This window comes from Salvelinus alpinus, chromosome 2 (assembly GCF_045679555.1).
Source record: "Salvelinus alpinus chromosome 2, SLU_Salpinus.1, whole genome shotgun sequence".
In the NCBI taxonomy this organism is placed as follows: Eukaryota; Metazoa; Chordata; class Actinopteri; order Salmoniformes; family Salmonidae; genus Salvelinus; species Salvelinus alpinus.
The window spans coordinates 87,281,508-87,296,957 of NC_092087.1; the positions used below are offsets into that span (position 1 = coordinate 87,281,508).

Sequence of the window (15,450 nt, forward strand, 5' to 3'; positions counted from 1 at the left end):
AGAAATATGTGTTTACAGTACTTCTGTAGTTGTTGTTATTGATGATGTTGATCCATAGTGCAATAGACAGACAGTATTCACACACACAACCATATACAGATGTAGGATCTTAAAAATAGTCCTTCAGCAACAGGAAAAGTTAATTATTATGTATATTTTAATTAATGTGGTGGCTGACAGTTTATGTTGGAGAAAATAAAGTCTGACATTTTAAATAGGAAGTTAATAACTTTAGAAGCCTTTTTAAACCTTGAATGCACTACAAGTTTGCATTTCCTGCTGAGTAGGAAAATTATCTGGAACAAAATAGTGATCAAGTTAAGATCCTACATCTGTAGCACAATACAACACAACACAATATGAGCCTGGTTCATTTTCAGTAATGAGGTCCTGTACCCCATTTACAGTTTCTACTTCAATGTATCAGGTGGAGTTATTCACCAGCTATAGAGTGAGTTGTTGTTTATGTTTCTAAGACTGCAGGGTGGGAGATGCAACGATGGCCTTGAGAACAACAGGAAGTGTGTTGGTGGTCTTTCTCTGGTCTTTAACAGGTATGTTATTATTCATAATTGTATTATAGAATCCTTAGACATTTCTAAAAGAATACAGATCTTAATGTTACTCTGGTGTGTTCAGTGTTGTCGTCTTTTTCCATTCACACTCAACTCAGCAACTACAGACACAAAGTGTGGACAAACCCTGCTGTTAGTGCAAGCCAGTAGGTAATGCCCTTGTGTTGTGTGAATGTTTCAGTGGTACTGGGTCAGGATGGCTGGAGAGTGAAATACACCCCTCAGAGTATCTGTACCTTGAAGGGGTCAACAGTGGAGATGTCCTGCTCTTACACATATCCCAGAGGTTATACAGTCACAACAACCTTGTGGTTCACTAAAATTTATGCTGGGGGGAATCCTGTGAGTCTGAGTGATGACCCAGACTACATAGGTCGTGTGATGTACCATAGCGATAAGAAGAATGACCACACCCTGAGAATCACAGACCTGAGAGACGGTGACTCAGCTACGTACAAGTTCAGCTATATAACAGATCGGACCGTAGGGAAATATACTGGCGATCCTGGAGTCTCTCTGTCCGTTACAGGTACAGTAACATTCTATATACTGCTTTTCTTTCAAATCTTATCTATTTATTTGAGGTTTTTCAAATCTTTTTTAATTAGAGGTTTTGCAGGATGAAATCTACTGAGACGCAACACCTCGTTTTCAAGTGTTCAAATTAAAAAAGCAAAACAAACAATATTTACTAACAAGAATTATATGGCAAGTACCTTATAATAATTACAATCTTAATAATATTTGTTTTTAAACTTGCATTAACGGCATAAAACATGTGTACTACTAATACAACTAATACTAACTACTGCTACAACTACTAATACAACTAATTCAAATTACAGCTACAACTAATACAAACTACTGCTACAACTACCAATACAACTAATACAAACTACTGCTACAACTACCAATACAACTAATACAAACTACTGCTACAACTACCAATACAACTAATACAAACTACTGCTACAACTACCAATACAACTAATACAAACTACTGCTGCAACTACTCATACAACTAATAGAAACTTCAAACTCAGAAAACCAGTAGGTATCTTGTGTGAACAACATTTGCCTCGTGCATCGCAACACGTCTCCTTCGCATAGAGTTGATCAGGCTGTTGACTGTGGCCTGTGGAATGTTGTCCCCCTCCTCTTCAATGGCGATGCAAAGTTGCTGGATACTGTGGTCCAGATCGTCATGGCATTTGTAGTTCTTTATGATAGCCACATTAGCAGCAAATTAGCATTTCATTATTGGGGGGTAAATACAGGCGGATATATTGACACAAGTCACCTTGTCCTAGAGAGATTTACACGGTTATCGAAACGTCACACCAGGGTTAGCGGAAACACAGCCTTTATTTTACTGTGTGATTTTAATACCCTGATTGCTTTAGGTAAATGAAGTCCAGTTGGGCCTTTGTATCTGAAGGATATTACTCCAACCTCATGATGTACCCTTGGAATTTGTAATTGCTGCTGTTATTGAAAGCAGTAGTGTGAGTTATAAAGTTGGGTGTTCCTTATTGTATACAAGGAGATTTAAATGTATTAATTTAAACTGCATTGGTATCAATGCAGTTGTCTCCTTTTGGGAGTGACAGAAAATTTAGTGATTCATACACTGTGCAATGATGTCTTATAATGGCGACCAAGAATGATTCTACAAAGATTGTTATAAATGACATCTAATTCACAAGGAAAGGTCTTGACTGTGTTTTGATAGATGATGCCACCATGTTCTAGAATAGTTGGTTTACTAAGGTCTTTCTAATGGATAAAGTAAAACAATGCTTAGATCCCGTATAGTAACCCAAGCTTATAAGTAATTGCTTTTGTAATATAATCAATATGCTTTCCAAAAGATTATTCAGAATCTATCCTCAAACTCAGCTATTTCAAACAATCAACACTTTCAAGCATTGTTCCATCACTTGCATGACTTTAGAAATGTCTAGCTGTGGAGTTTGTTCTTTACCGTGTACCTAACAACATGATATAGGACTTTGATTTGAAACCTAATTGTTTGTAAGAAACCATTTTAAAAGTGTTAAAATCATCTTGGAGAGTTGCTTGTATCTGCAAAATATTTGAACCTGATGTATAGAATATTGTATCATCAGTGTATAACTGAACATGTTTATTCCTATGTATAGCAATTCTTTACTGTCAATTTAGGTCTGGAAATTGTCAGGATTTGTTTTCATGAAATATAAATATTATTATCTGTATAAGGTAGGTCAGATTTAATCAGCTTCTTAGGGATAGGCTTTCAACCAAGATCTCAGCGATCACTGCCTCATTGCCTCCATCCGTAATGGCTCTGCGGTCAAACGACCACACCTCATCACTGTCAAACGCTCCCTAAAACACTTCAGCGAGCAGACCTTTCTAATCGACCTGGCCTGGGTATCCTGGAAGGATATTGACATCATCCCGTCAGTAGAGGATGCCTGGTTATTCTTTAAAAGTGCCTTCCTCACCATCTTAAATAAGCATGCCCCATTCAAGAAATGTAGAACCAGGAACAGATATAGCCCTTGATTCTCTCCAGACTTGACTACCCTTGACCAGCACAAAAACATCCTGTGGCGTTCTGCATTAGCATCGAATAGCCCCCGTGATATGCAACTTTTATGTAAAATCTTGCAGCACCGTGTGTCACGATTGCAGATTTGAGAGAAAAAACTAATATCGGTACATAAGTGTCTTATATCGGCTGAAAGCTTAAATTCTTGTTAATATAACTGCACTGTCCAATTTACAGTAGGTATTACTGTGAAAAAATGCCATGCTACTGTTTGAGGAGAGCTCCTAACAAAACACTTTTTTCGCCGCAATCGGTTTGATAAATTCACCTCTGAAGGTGAAATGTGTACTTATGTAACCGATGTGAAATGGCTAGCTAGTTAGCGGTGGTGCGCGCTAATAGCCTTTCAATCGGTGAAGTCACTTGCTCTGTGACCTTGAAGTAGTGGTTCCCCTTGCTCTGCAAGGGCCACGGCTTTTGTGGAGCGATGGGTTTACGATGCTTCGTGGGTGACTGTTGTTGATGAACCAAATGCATGCTCTTCAACCGATCGCTGCCTGCTCCTGCCCGCCTGTCCAACATCACTACTTTGGACGGCTCTGACTTAGAATATGTGGACACCTACAAATACCTAGGTGTCTGGTTAGACTGTAAACTCTCCTTCCAGACTCACATCAAACATCTCCAATCCAAAGTCAAATCTAGAATTGGCTTCCTATTCCGCAACAAAGCATCCTTTACTCATGCTGCCAAACATACCCTTGTAAAACTGACCATCCTACCAATCCTCGACTTCGGTGATGTCATTTACAAAATAGCCTCCAAAACCCTACTCAATAAATTGGATGCAGTCTATCACAGTGCCATCCGTTTTGTCACCAAAGCCCCATATACTACCCACCACTGCGACCTGTACACTCTCGTTGGCTGGCCCTCGCTTCATACTCGTCGCCAAACCCACTGGTTCCAGGTCATCTACAAGACCCTGCTAGGTAAAGTCCCCCCTTATCTCAGCTCGCTGGTCACCATAGCAGCACCTACCTGTAGCACGCGCTCCAGCAGGTATATCTCTCTAGTCACCCCCAAAACCAATTCTTCCTTTGGACGCCTCTCCTTCCAGTTCTCTGCTGCCAATGACTGGAACGAACTACAAAAATCTCTGAAACTGGAAACACCTATCTCCCTCACTAGCTTTAAGCACCAGCTGTCAGAGCAGCTCATAGATTACTGCACCTGTACATAACCCATCTACAATTTAGCCCAAACAACTACCTCTTTACCTACTGTATTTATTTATTAATTTATTTTGCTCCTTTGCACCCCATTATTTCTGTCTCTACTTTGCACTTTCTTCCACTGCAAACCAACCATTCCATTGTTTTTTTTAGTTTTTATTTTACTTGCTGTGTTGTACTCACTTCGCCTCCATGGCCTTTTATATTTTTATTTATTTATACATATATTTGTTTGCCTTCACCTCCCTTATCTCACCTCACTTGCTCACATTGTATATAGACTTATTTTTTTTTTCACTGTATTATTGACTATATGTTTGTTTTACTCCATGTGTAACTATGTGTTGTTGTATGTGTCGAACTGCTTTGCTTTATCTTGGCCAGGTCGCAATTGTAAATGAGAACGTGTTCTCAATTTGCCTACCTGGTTAAATAAAGGTTAAATAAATAAATAAAATAAATGTGTGCAGAGGGTCCCTGGTTCGCGCCCGGGTCGGGGCGAGGGGACAGATTAAAGATAAACTGTTACACTTACATTCTGAAATCTTGCTCTGATTTATCATCCAAAGGGTCCCAGACATAACATGAAGTGTCGTTTTGTTAGATAAAATCATTTTTCATATCCTAAAAAGGTCATGCACGATCGATTTTGTATTTCCTTTTATTCAATTTGCAAAGAAAGGAATATGTGAAAATCTAACCCCAAACATTGTTTCAATCAGTCAAATCACGTTCAGATTTATTCCTCAGAGATCCTAGAATGTAACCAGACTTCACTGTATAATTAGGAGTGTAGTATATCCTATAGAACACCACATTTGGTCAGAGAGCGGCTCCTTCACGGCACGCCGATTGTGCGGGCGATCTTCACTTGATTGACTGTAACCAATCGGGGTCAAACAAAGCTAGCTAGATAGCCAATGAGCTGGGCTTTACGGGAGTATGCGGAAACCCAGTATCTGTCGCAAAATGTTGCAGCTAACCTTGTGCGACAGCAATCATTTTCCTTTTGGACAAAAATCATAAGAATATGGAGAGTTATGAAGTTATGAAAACTGGGTGTTTTGCAACTGTTGAACTTATAATATGGCTACTAATACTGGAAAAGCTAAATCAAAGTATACAGACGATATTCTTGCAGAAAAATGCAATGTGAATGTAAATGTCTCCTTCACGATTTGCCCAAATGTACCTGGGTGACTTCACACTAAAGGTCATGTAGTTTGCTCATACTTCAAGTTATCCATCTGAAACGTTGCACATACACTGCTGCCATCTTGTGGACACCATCGGAATTACAACCAGAGTGAGGGCTAGATTTGGAACCTTTCTGTTGCATTTCAAAGCTGGTGATAAAAAAAAACGCTAGTTTTTTTCTTTGTATTTTCTTCTACCAGATCTATTGTGTTATATTCTCCTACATTCAATTCACATTTCCACAAACCTCAAAGTGTTTCCTTTCAAATGGTACGAAGAATATGCATATCCTTGCTTCAGGTCCTGAGCTACAGGCAGTTAGGTTTGGTTATGTCATTTTTAGCGAAAATTGAAAAAAAGGGTGTTACAGTTCGCTTGTGTAATTTCAGTGAACTATTTAATTTTATTGTGATTAATCACATTGTTTGAAAGCATTTAATTACACAGAAAATATCCAAAATCCGTGATCTATACAGCTAAAATCAACAATACGATGTAAAAACAAGTGGACATTGAGGTTAAATAAAGTTTGTTCAATTACCTATTTTCTAACCGTTACTTCGTCCAAAATCAAGATTCCAATGTTATTTAACTGTGTTTTGTATGAAAAAAAATAACTCCATTTGAACAATTTCTAAAATTGCTATTAGTTGTAGTTAAGTACAGAAAGCTATGCGATTAACTCAATAAAACATTCATATCATTTGACAGACATAGTATGAAGTAATATTATTGATCTGTTTGAGAATGTCTTGCATCATGTGATTAAACTAGAGAACAGGTGATTCAGGATTTTAATGTTTTTATCTACTACAGCTCTGCAGGTGAAGGTGACTCCTATACATCGGTCACAGTGGAAGACACTGACCTGTAGAACCACCAGCTGTCATCTGACTGGTAACCCCACCTACACCTGGTACAAGAACGGAAAGATAGTAACTGAGAAGACTTCCCCCTATTCAGTCCTCCCTAATGCTAAGGACAGCTACTCTTGTGCTGTAAAGGGCCATGAGGATCTCCACTCTCCTGCAGTGTGTGAGTGTGAATTCAACTCAGTATTCTAGTATAACTTTTCAGATATAATTATTCTGTCTGCTAAACAGCTTCAGAGTTGTCTAACAAAACTGTATCACAGGATTAATGAAGCTCAATATTCCACTGTGTAAATAATGCCCTCTTTATGTTTCAGGTGTTCAGGATCAGAGCTGCAACAGAGTGACTTACACTAAGAGGACAATCTGTGTCTTGAAGGGGTCAACAGTGGACATATCCTGTACTTATGTTGGTTATTATTCCACCATATCAACATTCTGGTTTAGAAGTGATAAATTGGGCCCTGAGGACCTAACCAGAAACCCAGAGTATTTAGGTCGGGCCCTGACGAGAAGTCACACCACCCTGAGAATCTCAGATCTGAGAGAAGAGGACTCAGCTGAGTATCGCTTCACTTATAAAAAATGGAACTTTGAATGGTGTCATAGTTTCCCCGGAACAACTCTGTCTGTCACAGGTAATACTACACATATGATATACATGTAATACTACACTTATAGAACATTATTGTATACAGGTAATACTACACTTACAGCACATTATGATATACTGGTAATACCACACTTACAGCACATGATATACTGGTAATACTACACTTACAGCACATGATATACTGGTAATATTACACTTACAGAACATCATGTTATGCTGGTAATACTACACTTACAGCATATTATGAAATACTGGTAGTACTACACTTACAGAACATTATGATATACTGGTAATACTACACTTACAGCACATTTGTATATACTTGGTAGCACTATACTTACATCACATGTGTATATACTTGGTAGTACTACACTTACAGAACATTATGATATACTGGTAATACCACACTTACATAACATTATGATATACTGGTAATACTACACTTAGAGAACATTATGATATACTGGTAATACTACACTTACAGAACATTATGATATACTGATAATACTACACTTACAGAACATTATGATATACTGGTAATACTACACTTACAGAACATTATGATATACTGGTAATACTACACTCACAGAACATTATGATATACTGGTAATACTACACTTACAGAACATTATGATATACTGATAATACTACACTTACAGAACATTATGATATACTGGTAATACTACACTTACAGAACAATATGATATACTGATAATACTACACTTACAGAACATTATGATATACTGGTAATACTACACTTACAGAACAGTATGATATACTGGTAATACTACACTTACATAACATTATGATATACTGGTAATACTACACTTACAGAACATTATGATATACTGGTAGTACTACACTTACAGAACATCATGATATACTGTAACTACTTTATCTCCAGTAGTAGTAGGTGGAAATGATGAGGGTTGTACTTTAATGTTTTTATTCTCTCTTCATTCAGACCTGAAGGTGAAGGTGACTCCTGCTGCAGAGGGACAGAAGACACTGACCTGTAGCACCACCTGTACTCTGACTGACAACCCCGACCCCACCTACATCTGGTACAAGAACGGACAACGTCTAGATGAGCCAACTTCCCAACAACACTCTAGTAATTTGCTGGTTGTCTGGGATTCTTCTGTGAACAGTTACTCCTGTGCTGTTGAAGGTCAAGAGGGTCTCCACTCTCCTGTAGTTTGTGAGTATGAATGAAACTAGGATTCTACTTAGGAAGTATCAATTATTTAAGGTCAATGAGAAGGGTTTTGCTTTATCTATCAATATTCATCATTACATACTCTGTACTCTGACTGTGACAGGTAACACTGCATAGCACAGTATACAGTTTTGAAGAGTCATGAAATTAAGCATTAATTCTAAAAAATGTACTCTGTTTTTACTCCTCTTTCATTTAGGTTTTCAGGTGAAGTTGACTCCAACACGGCGGGCAACATCAAAGACACTGACCTGTAGCACCACCTGTATTCTGACTGGTAACCCCACCTACATCTGGTACAAGAACGGACAGATAATAACTGACAACACTTCCCCCTATTCAGTCTACTCTAATGCTGTAGACAGCTACTCCTGTGCTGTAAAAGGCCATGAGGATCTCCACTCTCCTGCAGTCTGTGAGTGTTTACTCAATTAATCATTGAACATACTGTATAACCTGTGTGTGTTGGTTTCACTATGAGAACCTTTAGCATTTCTAGGAAGAAGTCAGAATACAATCCAGTTGACCTTTTGTTACGTCACTGTGTTTCAGGTGTTCAGGGTCAGAGCTGCAGCAGAGTGACTTACACCAAGAGGAGAATCTGTGTCTTGAAGGGGTCAACAGTGGACATTTCCTGTACTTACGACAGTGGTTATCATACTGTCACATCATCACTCTGGTTTAGCACTAATCAGAGATCTAGGTGGAGGGATAAGTCGATACCTGAGGACCTAACCAGAGACCCAGGGTATGCAGGTCGTGTGAAGTACCCTGACAAAGAGAGATGGAGATATAAAGATCCCTGCATCCTGAGAATCACAGATCTGAGAGAGGAGGACTCAGCTGAGTATCGCTTCACTTTTAAAACATACAACTTTAAATGGGGTCATAGTTTCCCAGGAACAACTCTGTCTGTCACAGGTAATACTACCCTGTATGATACAACAGTAAATCATTTTGAATTCTAGAAACAAATAAATTAACCATCCTGTTAACACAGAGGTGTATGTGGTTTTATACATATTGTTTCAGGTCTGCAGGTGAAGGTGACTCCTGCTGCAGAGGGACAGAAGACACTGACCTGTAGCACCACCTGTACTCTGACTGACAGCCCCAACCCCACCTACATCTGGTACAAGAACGGACAGGTTGTAACTGAGAAGATGTCCCTCTATGCAGTCCTCCCTAATGCTGTAGACAGCTACTACTGTGCTGTGAAAGGCCATGAGGATCTCCACTCTCCTGCAGTGTGTGAGTACAGTACAATAGTCCAGTATTCTACTTAGCAAGTATCATGCATTCAGGCAAAAGAGACATGTCTTGCTGTATCAATCATTACAAAACATAAAGCCTTTTCTTACTCATTACTAATTTTACTTTAACAGAATGTTTGTCTTTTACATCAGATAAACCAAAGACCACAGTGTCAGTCAGACCCTCTGGTGAAATAGTGGAGGGCAGTTCAGTGACTCTGACCTGCAGCAGTGATGCCAACCCACCTGTGGACAAATACACCTGGTACAAGAAGAATGGAGGTGAATATCAGAGTATGACAGGACCACAGCATGTCTTCAGTCAAATCCAGTCATCTGACACTGGAGAGTACTACTGTGAGTCCCAGAATGAGATGGGGACAGACAGGTCTAGGACCATAAACATGAATGTGAAGTGTGAGTAAAGTACAGCTCAGTGTTTGAATGCTAAGGTAGCAAAACAATTGCAATTAAATTAATTACATAATTTCTCCAAATTTGTATTTGTTAATGTTTGGTGTCAGAGTTTTAGATAGTTATCTGACTTAACAGAGAATATATTTTTGACATGACATGTCATTTGTAAATATACAACTGTCGTAAATATGCTACTATCCTATCGGTTGGACAAAAGATGGCCCAAAGAACACCTCAGTGTCAGTCAGTCCCTCTGGTGAAATAGTGGAGGGCAGTTCAGTGACTCTGACCTGCAGCAGTGATGCCAACCCACCTGTAGACAAATACACCTGGTACAAGAAGAATGGAGCTTCACTGACAGGATCTGAAAAGACATACAATTTCACGACCATCAGCTCTGAGGACAGCGGAGAATATTACTGTGAGGCTGAGAATAAATATGGACGTCTCAACTCTTCTTCTGTGTCTGTGGACGTTCAGTGTTAGTACACCTAACCTCATCTTTTGATCAGAGGATCAAATTTAAATTCATATTTCAATCACAAGTAAAACACTATTTACAATCTTGTTACATGTTGTTCACCAGATGGTCCAAAGAACACCTCAGTGTCAGTCAGTCCCTCTGGTGAAATAGTGGAGGGCAGTTCAGTGACTCTGACCTGCAGCAGTGATGCCAACCCACCTGTAGACAAATACACCTGGTACTTTCAAAATGAGACTTTTCTAAATGGATTTGGACAGATCTACAACATAAGTAACTTCAAGTCTAAGGACAATGGACATTACCACTGTGAGGCCTGGAATGGAAGAGGATCTAGGAACTCTACAGCTCTGATGATCATTTTACCAGGTGAAGTTTCATCTTCAATATTTCAATACAAAATGACGTTTCAAACTAATATTAATAATTATAATTTGGCTTATAATGTTTTTTAATTATATATACATTGAGATGAGATCCCTTAACAAACATTGTATTATTGTCCTGTACTACGTTTATTTTCAGTTTATAACATGTCAGCACTCGTATCATCTACATTATCTTTTAGAGAAACAGTCCTCAGTTGTGACTGCAGCTGTAGGAATCATAGTGGTTGTTCTGGTTCTCATCCTCTGTCTCTCTGGACTCATGTGGTTCAGGTGAGTGATCTTTTAAATATTATTTACCTTTTTTATTAACTTACTTTAATCATTGGTTGAATGATTCATTCTTTCAAGAATTAATTAATTAATTAAATTAAAAACAGGAAGAAGGCCTCCAAATCCATCTCTGACACAAGAGACACAGCAGACGATGGACAGGTGAGTCTGTTATTATCAGAAGATGACTGCGATGACTGTGTGTTCTCTGTGGGACATTTCCACTCCTCAAGTTGTCTGTCCTCTCACCCCATCAGGGAGACTCTAGTCCAGTGTATGACAACATCTCAAACATGGTCATGAACCCTACGGCAGCACAGACAGAGTCCACATACGACCAGGATGATGTTCACTACGCCAGCTTCCACTTCTCTCACTCCAAAAACCAGGAAGTACCTCTGTACTCCACCGTCCAGCTGCATCAACCACAGAAACAGGACCAAGATGTCCAATATGCTGCTGTGAAATTCAACCTCCCCAGTTCTGCCACCGAGTGAGCATATACAAATCAAATCGAATCAAAAAAAAAAATGTGTCACATGCGCCGAATACAGCAGGTGTTGTATACAACAGGTGTTGTTTCACCTTACAGGTTTCACCTTACAACAGGTGTTGTTTCACCTTACACCTTACAGTGAAATGCTTACTTACAAGCCCTTAACCAACAATGCAGATTTAATAAAATACCTAAAAAAGGTAAGAGATAAGAATAACAAATAATTAAAGAGCAGGAGCAAATAACAATAGTGGAGCTATACACAGGGGTACCTGTAAGGACTCAATGTGCAGGGGCACTGGTGTCGAGGTAATTGAGGTATTATGTACATGTAGGTAGAGTTATTAAAGTGACTATGCATAGATAATAACAGCAAGTAGCAGCAGCAAAGAAGAGGGGGGGTGCAATGCAAATAGTCTGGGTTGCCATTTGAGTAGCTGTTCAGGAGTCTTATGCCTTGGCGGTAGAAGCTGTTTAGAAGCCTCTTGGACCTAGACTTGGCGCTCCAGTACCACTTGCTGTGCGGTAGCATAAAGAACAGTCTATGAATAGGGTGGCTGGAGTCTTTGAACATTTTTGGGGCCTTACTCTGACACCAGTCAGGGTGCTCTTGATGGTGCAGTAAAACCTTTCGAGGATCTGAGGACCCATGCCAAATCTTTTCATTCTCCTGAAGGGGAATAGGTTTTGTCGTGTGCTCTTCACCACTGTCTTGGTGTGCTTGGAACATGTTTGTTTTTTTGGTGATGTGGACTTCAAAGAACTTGAAGCTCTCAGCCTGCTCCACTACAACCCCATCAATGAGAATGGGGACGTGCTCGGTCATCCTTTTCCTGTAGTCCACAATTTGTCTTGACCACGTTGAGGGAGAGGTGGTTGTCCTGGCACCACACGGCCAGGTCTCTGACCTCCTCCCTATAGGCTGTCTCATCGTTATCGGTGATCAGGCCTACCACTGTTGTGTCATTAGCAAACTTAATGATGGTTTTAGAGTCGTGCCTGGCCGTGCAGTCATGAGTGAACAGGGAGGGGACTGAGCATGGACGCGTGAGGGACCCCCGTGTTGAGGATCGGTGTGGCGGATGTGTTGTTACCTACCCTTACCACCTGGGGGCGGCCCGTCAGGAAGTCCAGGATCCAGTTTGAGAAGGAGGTGTTTAGTATCAGGGTCCTTAGCTTAGTGATAAGCTTTGAGGGCACTATGGTGTTGAACACTGAGCTGTAGTCAAGGAATAGGATTCTCACATAGGTGTTCCTTTTGTCCCAGGTGTGAAAGGGTATTGTGGAGTGCAATAGAGATTGCATCATCTGTGGATCTGTTGGTGAGGTATGCAAATTGGAGTGGGTCTAGGGTTTCTGGGATAATGGTGTTGATGTGAGCCATGACCAGGCTTTCAAGGCATTTCATGGATACAGACGTGAGTGCAACGGGTCGGTAGTCATTTAGGCAAGTTACCTTAGTGTTCTTGGGCACAGGGACTATGGTGGTCTGCTTGAAACATGTTGGTATTACAGACTCAGACAGGGAGAAGTTGAACATGTTAGTGAAGACACTTGCCAGTTGGTCAGCGCATGCTCGGAGTACACGTCCTGGTAATCCGTCTGGCCCTGCGGCCTTGTGAATGTTGACCTGTTTAAAGGTCTGTTAAGGGAATTAAATAATTCCTCTCATGTACTCATTAATTAAAATCAATCTGTCTATTTATAAGAATTTTTAAGATACTTATTAACATAAAATAGACAGGATACAGTCTTATTAAAATGAGATAATAGTATTTATTCTCGGAGCACGCTACCATTTGACCATAAACAACAGTTTATATACAAGATATGATGTCATAGGTTACAGAATAAATCTCCTCCTCCTGACCAATATCAAACAGGTTCAAAAGTTAATTCCAACTTCCCAGCGCACACACATGACACACAATATAATCTATTCTCCTGAAGGCTCACTATAATTTATTACAACTCAAGATAATGGAAGACCTAAAAAGTTACTCACTGCCTTATCTAAACATCTCAGGGCTAAGTTGGGTCAGTTCAACCATAGTTTAACGACCCTTTTTGCTTACTTTATAACCCACAGCACAAATCTCTTTTCACTAGGCGTGCAGAGTTCAATTAGTTATAGTTTTATCTAAATCTAGAAATTGTTTTAGTTATTATTAACAAAATTCCTAACAAGGTCTTTCTCACATCGGCTGCGGAGAGCGTGATCACACAATCGTCCGGAACAGCTGATGCTTTCATGCATGTTTCAGTATTACTTGCCTCGAAGCGAGCATAGAAGTTATTTAGCTCTCTGGTAGGCTCGTGTAACTGAGCAGCTCTCGGCTGTGCTTCCCTTTGTAGTCTGTAATAGTTTGCAAGCCCTGACACATCCTGCGAGTGTCAGAGCCTGTGTAGTACGATTCAATCTTAGTCCTGTATTGATGCTTTGCCTGTTTGATGGTTCATCGGAGGGCATAGCGGGATTTCTGATAAGCTTTCGGGTTAGAGTCCCGCTCCTTGAAAGTGGCAGCTCTACCCTTTAGCTCAGTTTGAATGTTGCCTGTAATCCAAGGTTTCTGGTTGGGGTGTGTACGTACAGTCACTGTGTGGACGACGTCCTCGATGCACTTATTGATAAAGCCAGTGACTGATGTGGTGTACTCGTCAATGCCATCGGAATCATTCCGGACACATATCCAGTCTGTGCTAGCAAAACAGTCCTGTAGTTTAGCATCTGCTTCATCTGACCACTTTTTCATAGACCGAGTCACTGGTGTTTCCTGCTTAAATTTTTGCTTGTAAGTAGGAATCGGGTGGATATAATTACAGTCAAATTTTCCAAATGGAAATATTGGTTCAATAATATCTCACAGATACCGGAGCCTGTGAATTCAAATAGACTTTATTACAATGTAACAAGCCAAGTTGGCTCATTGAGCGACTCAGCCCACTCCTTTTATCAGTTTCATGTTTATACAAGTTTCATTGTCCCTCCACTTTATGATAATAACCATATCCTCTCGGCTTTACTCCACTATTGTTTCCAAATCTAAGTTCTTTCATCTAGGTGGGTTTCCTCTCCCCTCTAGTTCCTTGGAACAATTATACTGGTGGCGCACTTAGAGTGGGAAGTTTACATACATTTAGGTTGGAGTCATTAAAACTTGTTTTTCAACCACTCCACAAATTTATTTTTAACAAACTATAGTTTTGGCAAGTCGCTTAGTACATCTACTTTGTGCATGACACATGTAATTTTTACAACAATTGTTTACAGACAGATTATTTCACTTATAATTCACTGTATCACAATTCCAGTAGATCAGAAGTTTACATACAATAAGTTGACTGTGCCTTTAAACAGCTTGGAAAATTTCAGAAAATGATGTCATGCCTTTAGAAGCTTCTGATAGGCTAACTAACACAAGTTCAGTCATTTGGAGGTGTACCTGTGGATATATTTCAAGGCATATCTTCAAACTCAGTGCCTCTTTGCTTGACATCATGGAAAAATCTAAATAAATCAGCCAAGACCTCAGAAAAAAATTGTAGACCTCCACAAGTCTGGTTCATCCTTGGGAGCAATTTCCAAACACCTGAAGATACCACGTTCATCTGTACAAACAATAGTATGCAAGTATAAACACTATGGGACCACGCAGCCTTCATACCGCTCAGGAAGGAGACGCGTTCTGTCTCCTAGAGATGAACGTGCTTTGGTGCGAAAAGTGCAATTTCCAGAACAACAGCAAAGGACCTTGTGAAGATGCTGGAGGAAAAAGGTACACACTTTTCTATATCCACAGTAAAACGAGTCCTATACCAACATAACCTGAAAGGCTGTTCAGCAAGGAAGAAGCCACTGCTCCAAACCGCCTTAAAAAAGCTTGACTACAGTTTGCA

At 39.8% G+C, this 15,450-nt stretch overlaps 2 protein-coding genes across 2 annotated transcripts in view; both read left to right on the top strand.

Annotated features, from left to right (window-relative positions):
* LOC139568065 (B-cell receptor CD22-like) overlaps positions 1–15,450 on the top strand; it is a 35,782-nt gene that overhangs the window by 14,069 nt on the left and 6,263 nt on the right. The window contains exons 2-5 of the mRNA XM_071389760.1: positions 10,504–10,767; positions 10,967–11,057; positions 11,165–11,219; positions 11,315–11,550. Coding sequence (XP_071245861.1) covers positions 10,504–10,767; positions 10,967–11,057; positions 11,165–11,219; positions 11,315–11,550 — 646 coding nt within the window. The remainder of the gene's footprint in view (positions 1–10,503; positions 10,768–10,966; positions 11,058–11,164; positions 11,220–11,314; positions 11,551–15,450) is intronic.
* LOC139568062 (hemicentin-1-like) overlaps positions 1–15,450 on the top strand; it is a 72,792-nt gene that overhangs the window by 1,930 nt on the left and 55,412 nt on the right. The window contains exons 2-11 of the mRNA XM_071389756.1: positions 477–554; positions 757–1,104; positions 6,360–6,578; positions 6,733–7,053; positions 7,993–8,229; positions 8,447–8,662; positions 8,800–9,168; positions 9,280–9,498; positions 9,654–9,917; positions 10,135–10,398. Of these exons, the coding sequence (XP_071245857.1) occupies positions 500–554; positions 757–1,104; positions 6,360–6,578; positions 6,733–7,053; positions 7,993–8,229; positions 8,447–8,662; positions 8,800–9,168; positions 9,280–9,498; positions 9,654–9,917; positions 10,135–10,398 (2,512 nt within the window). The 5' untranslated portion in view covers positions 477–499. The remainder of the gene's footprint in view (positions 1–476; positions 555–756; positions 1,105–6,359; positions 6,579–6,732; positions 7,054–7,992; positions 8,230–8,446; positions 8,663–8,799; positions 9,169–9,279; positions 9,499–9,653; positions 9,918–10,134; positions 10,399–15,450) is intronic.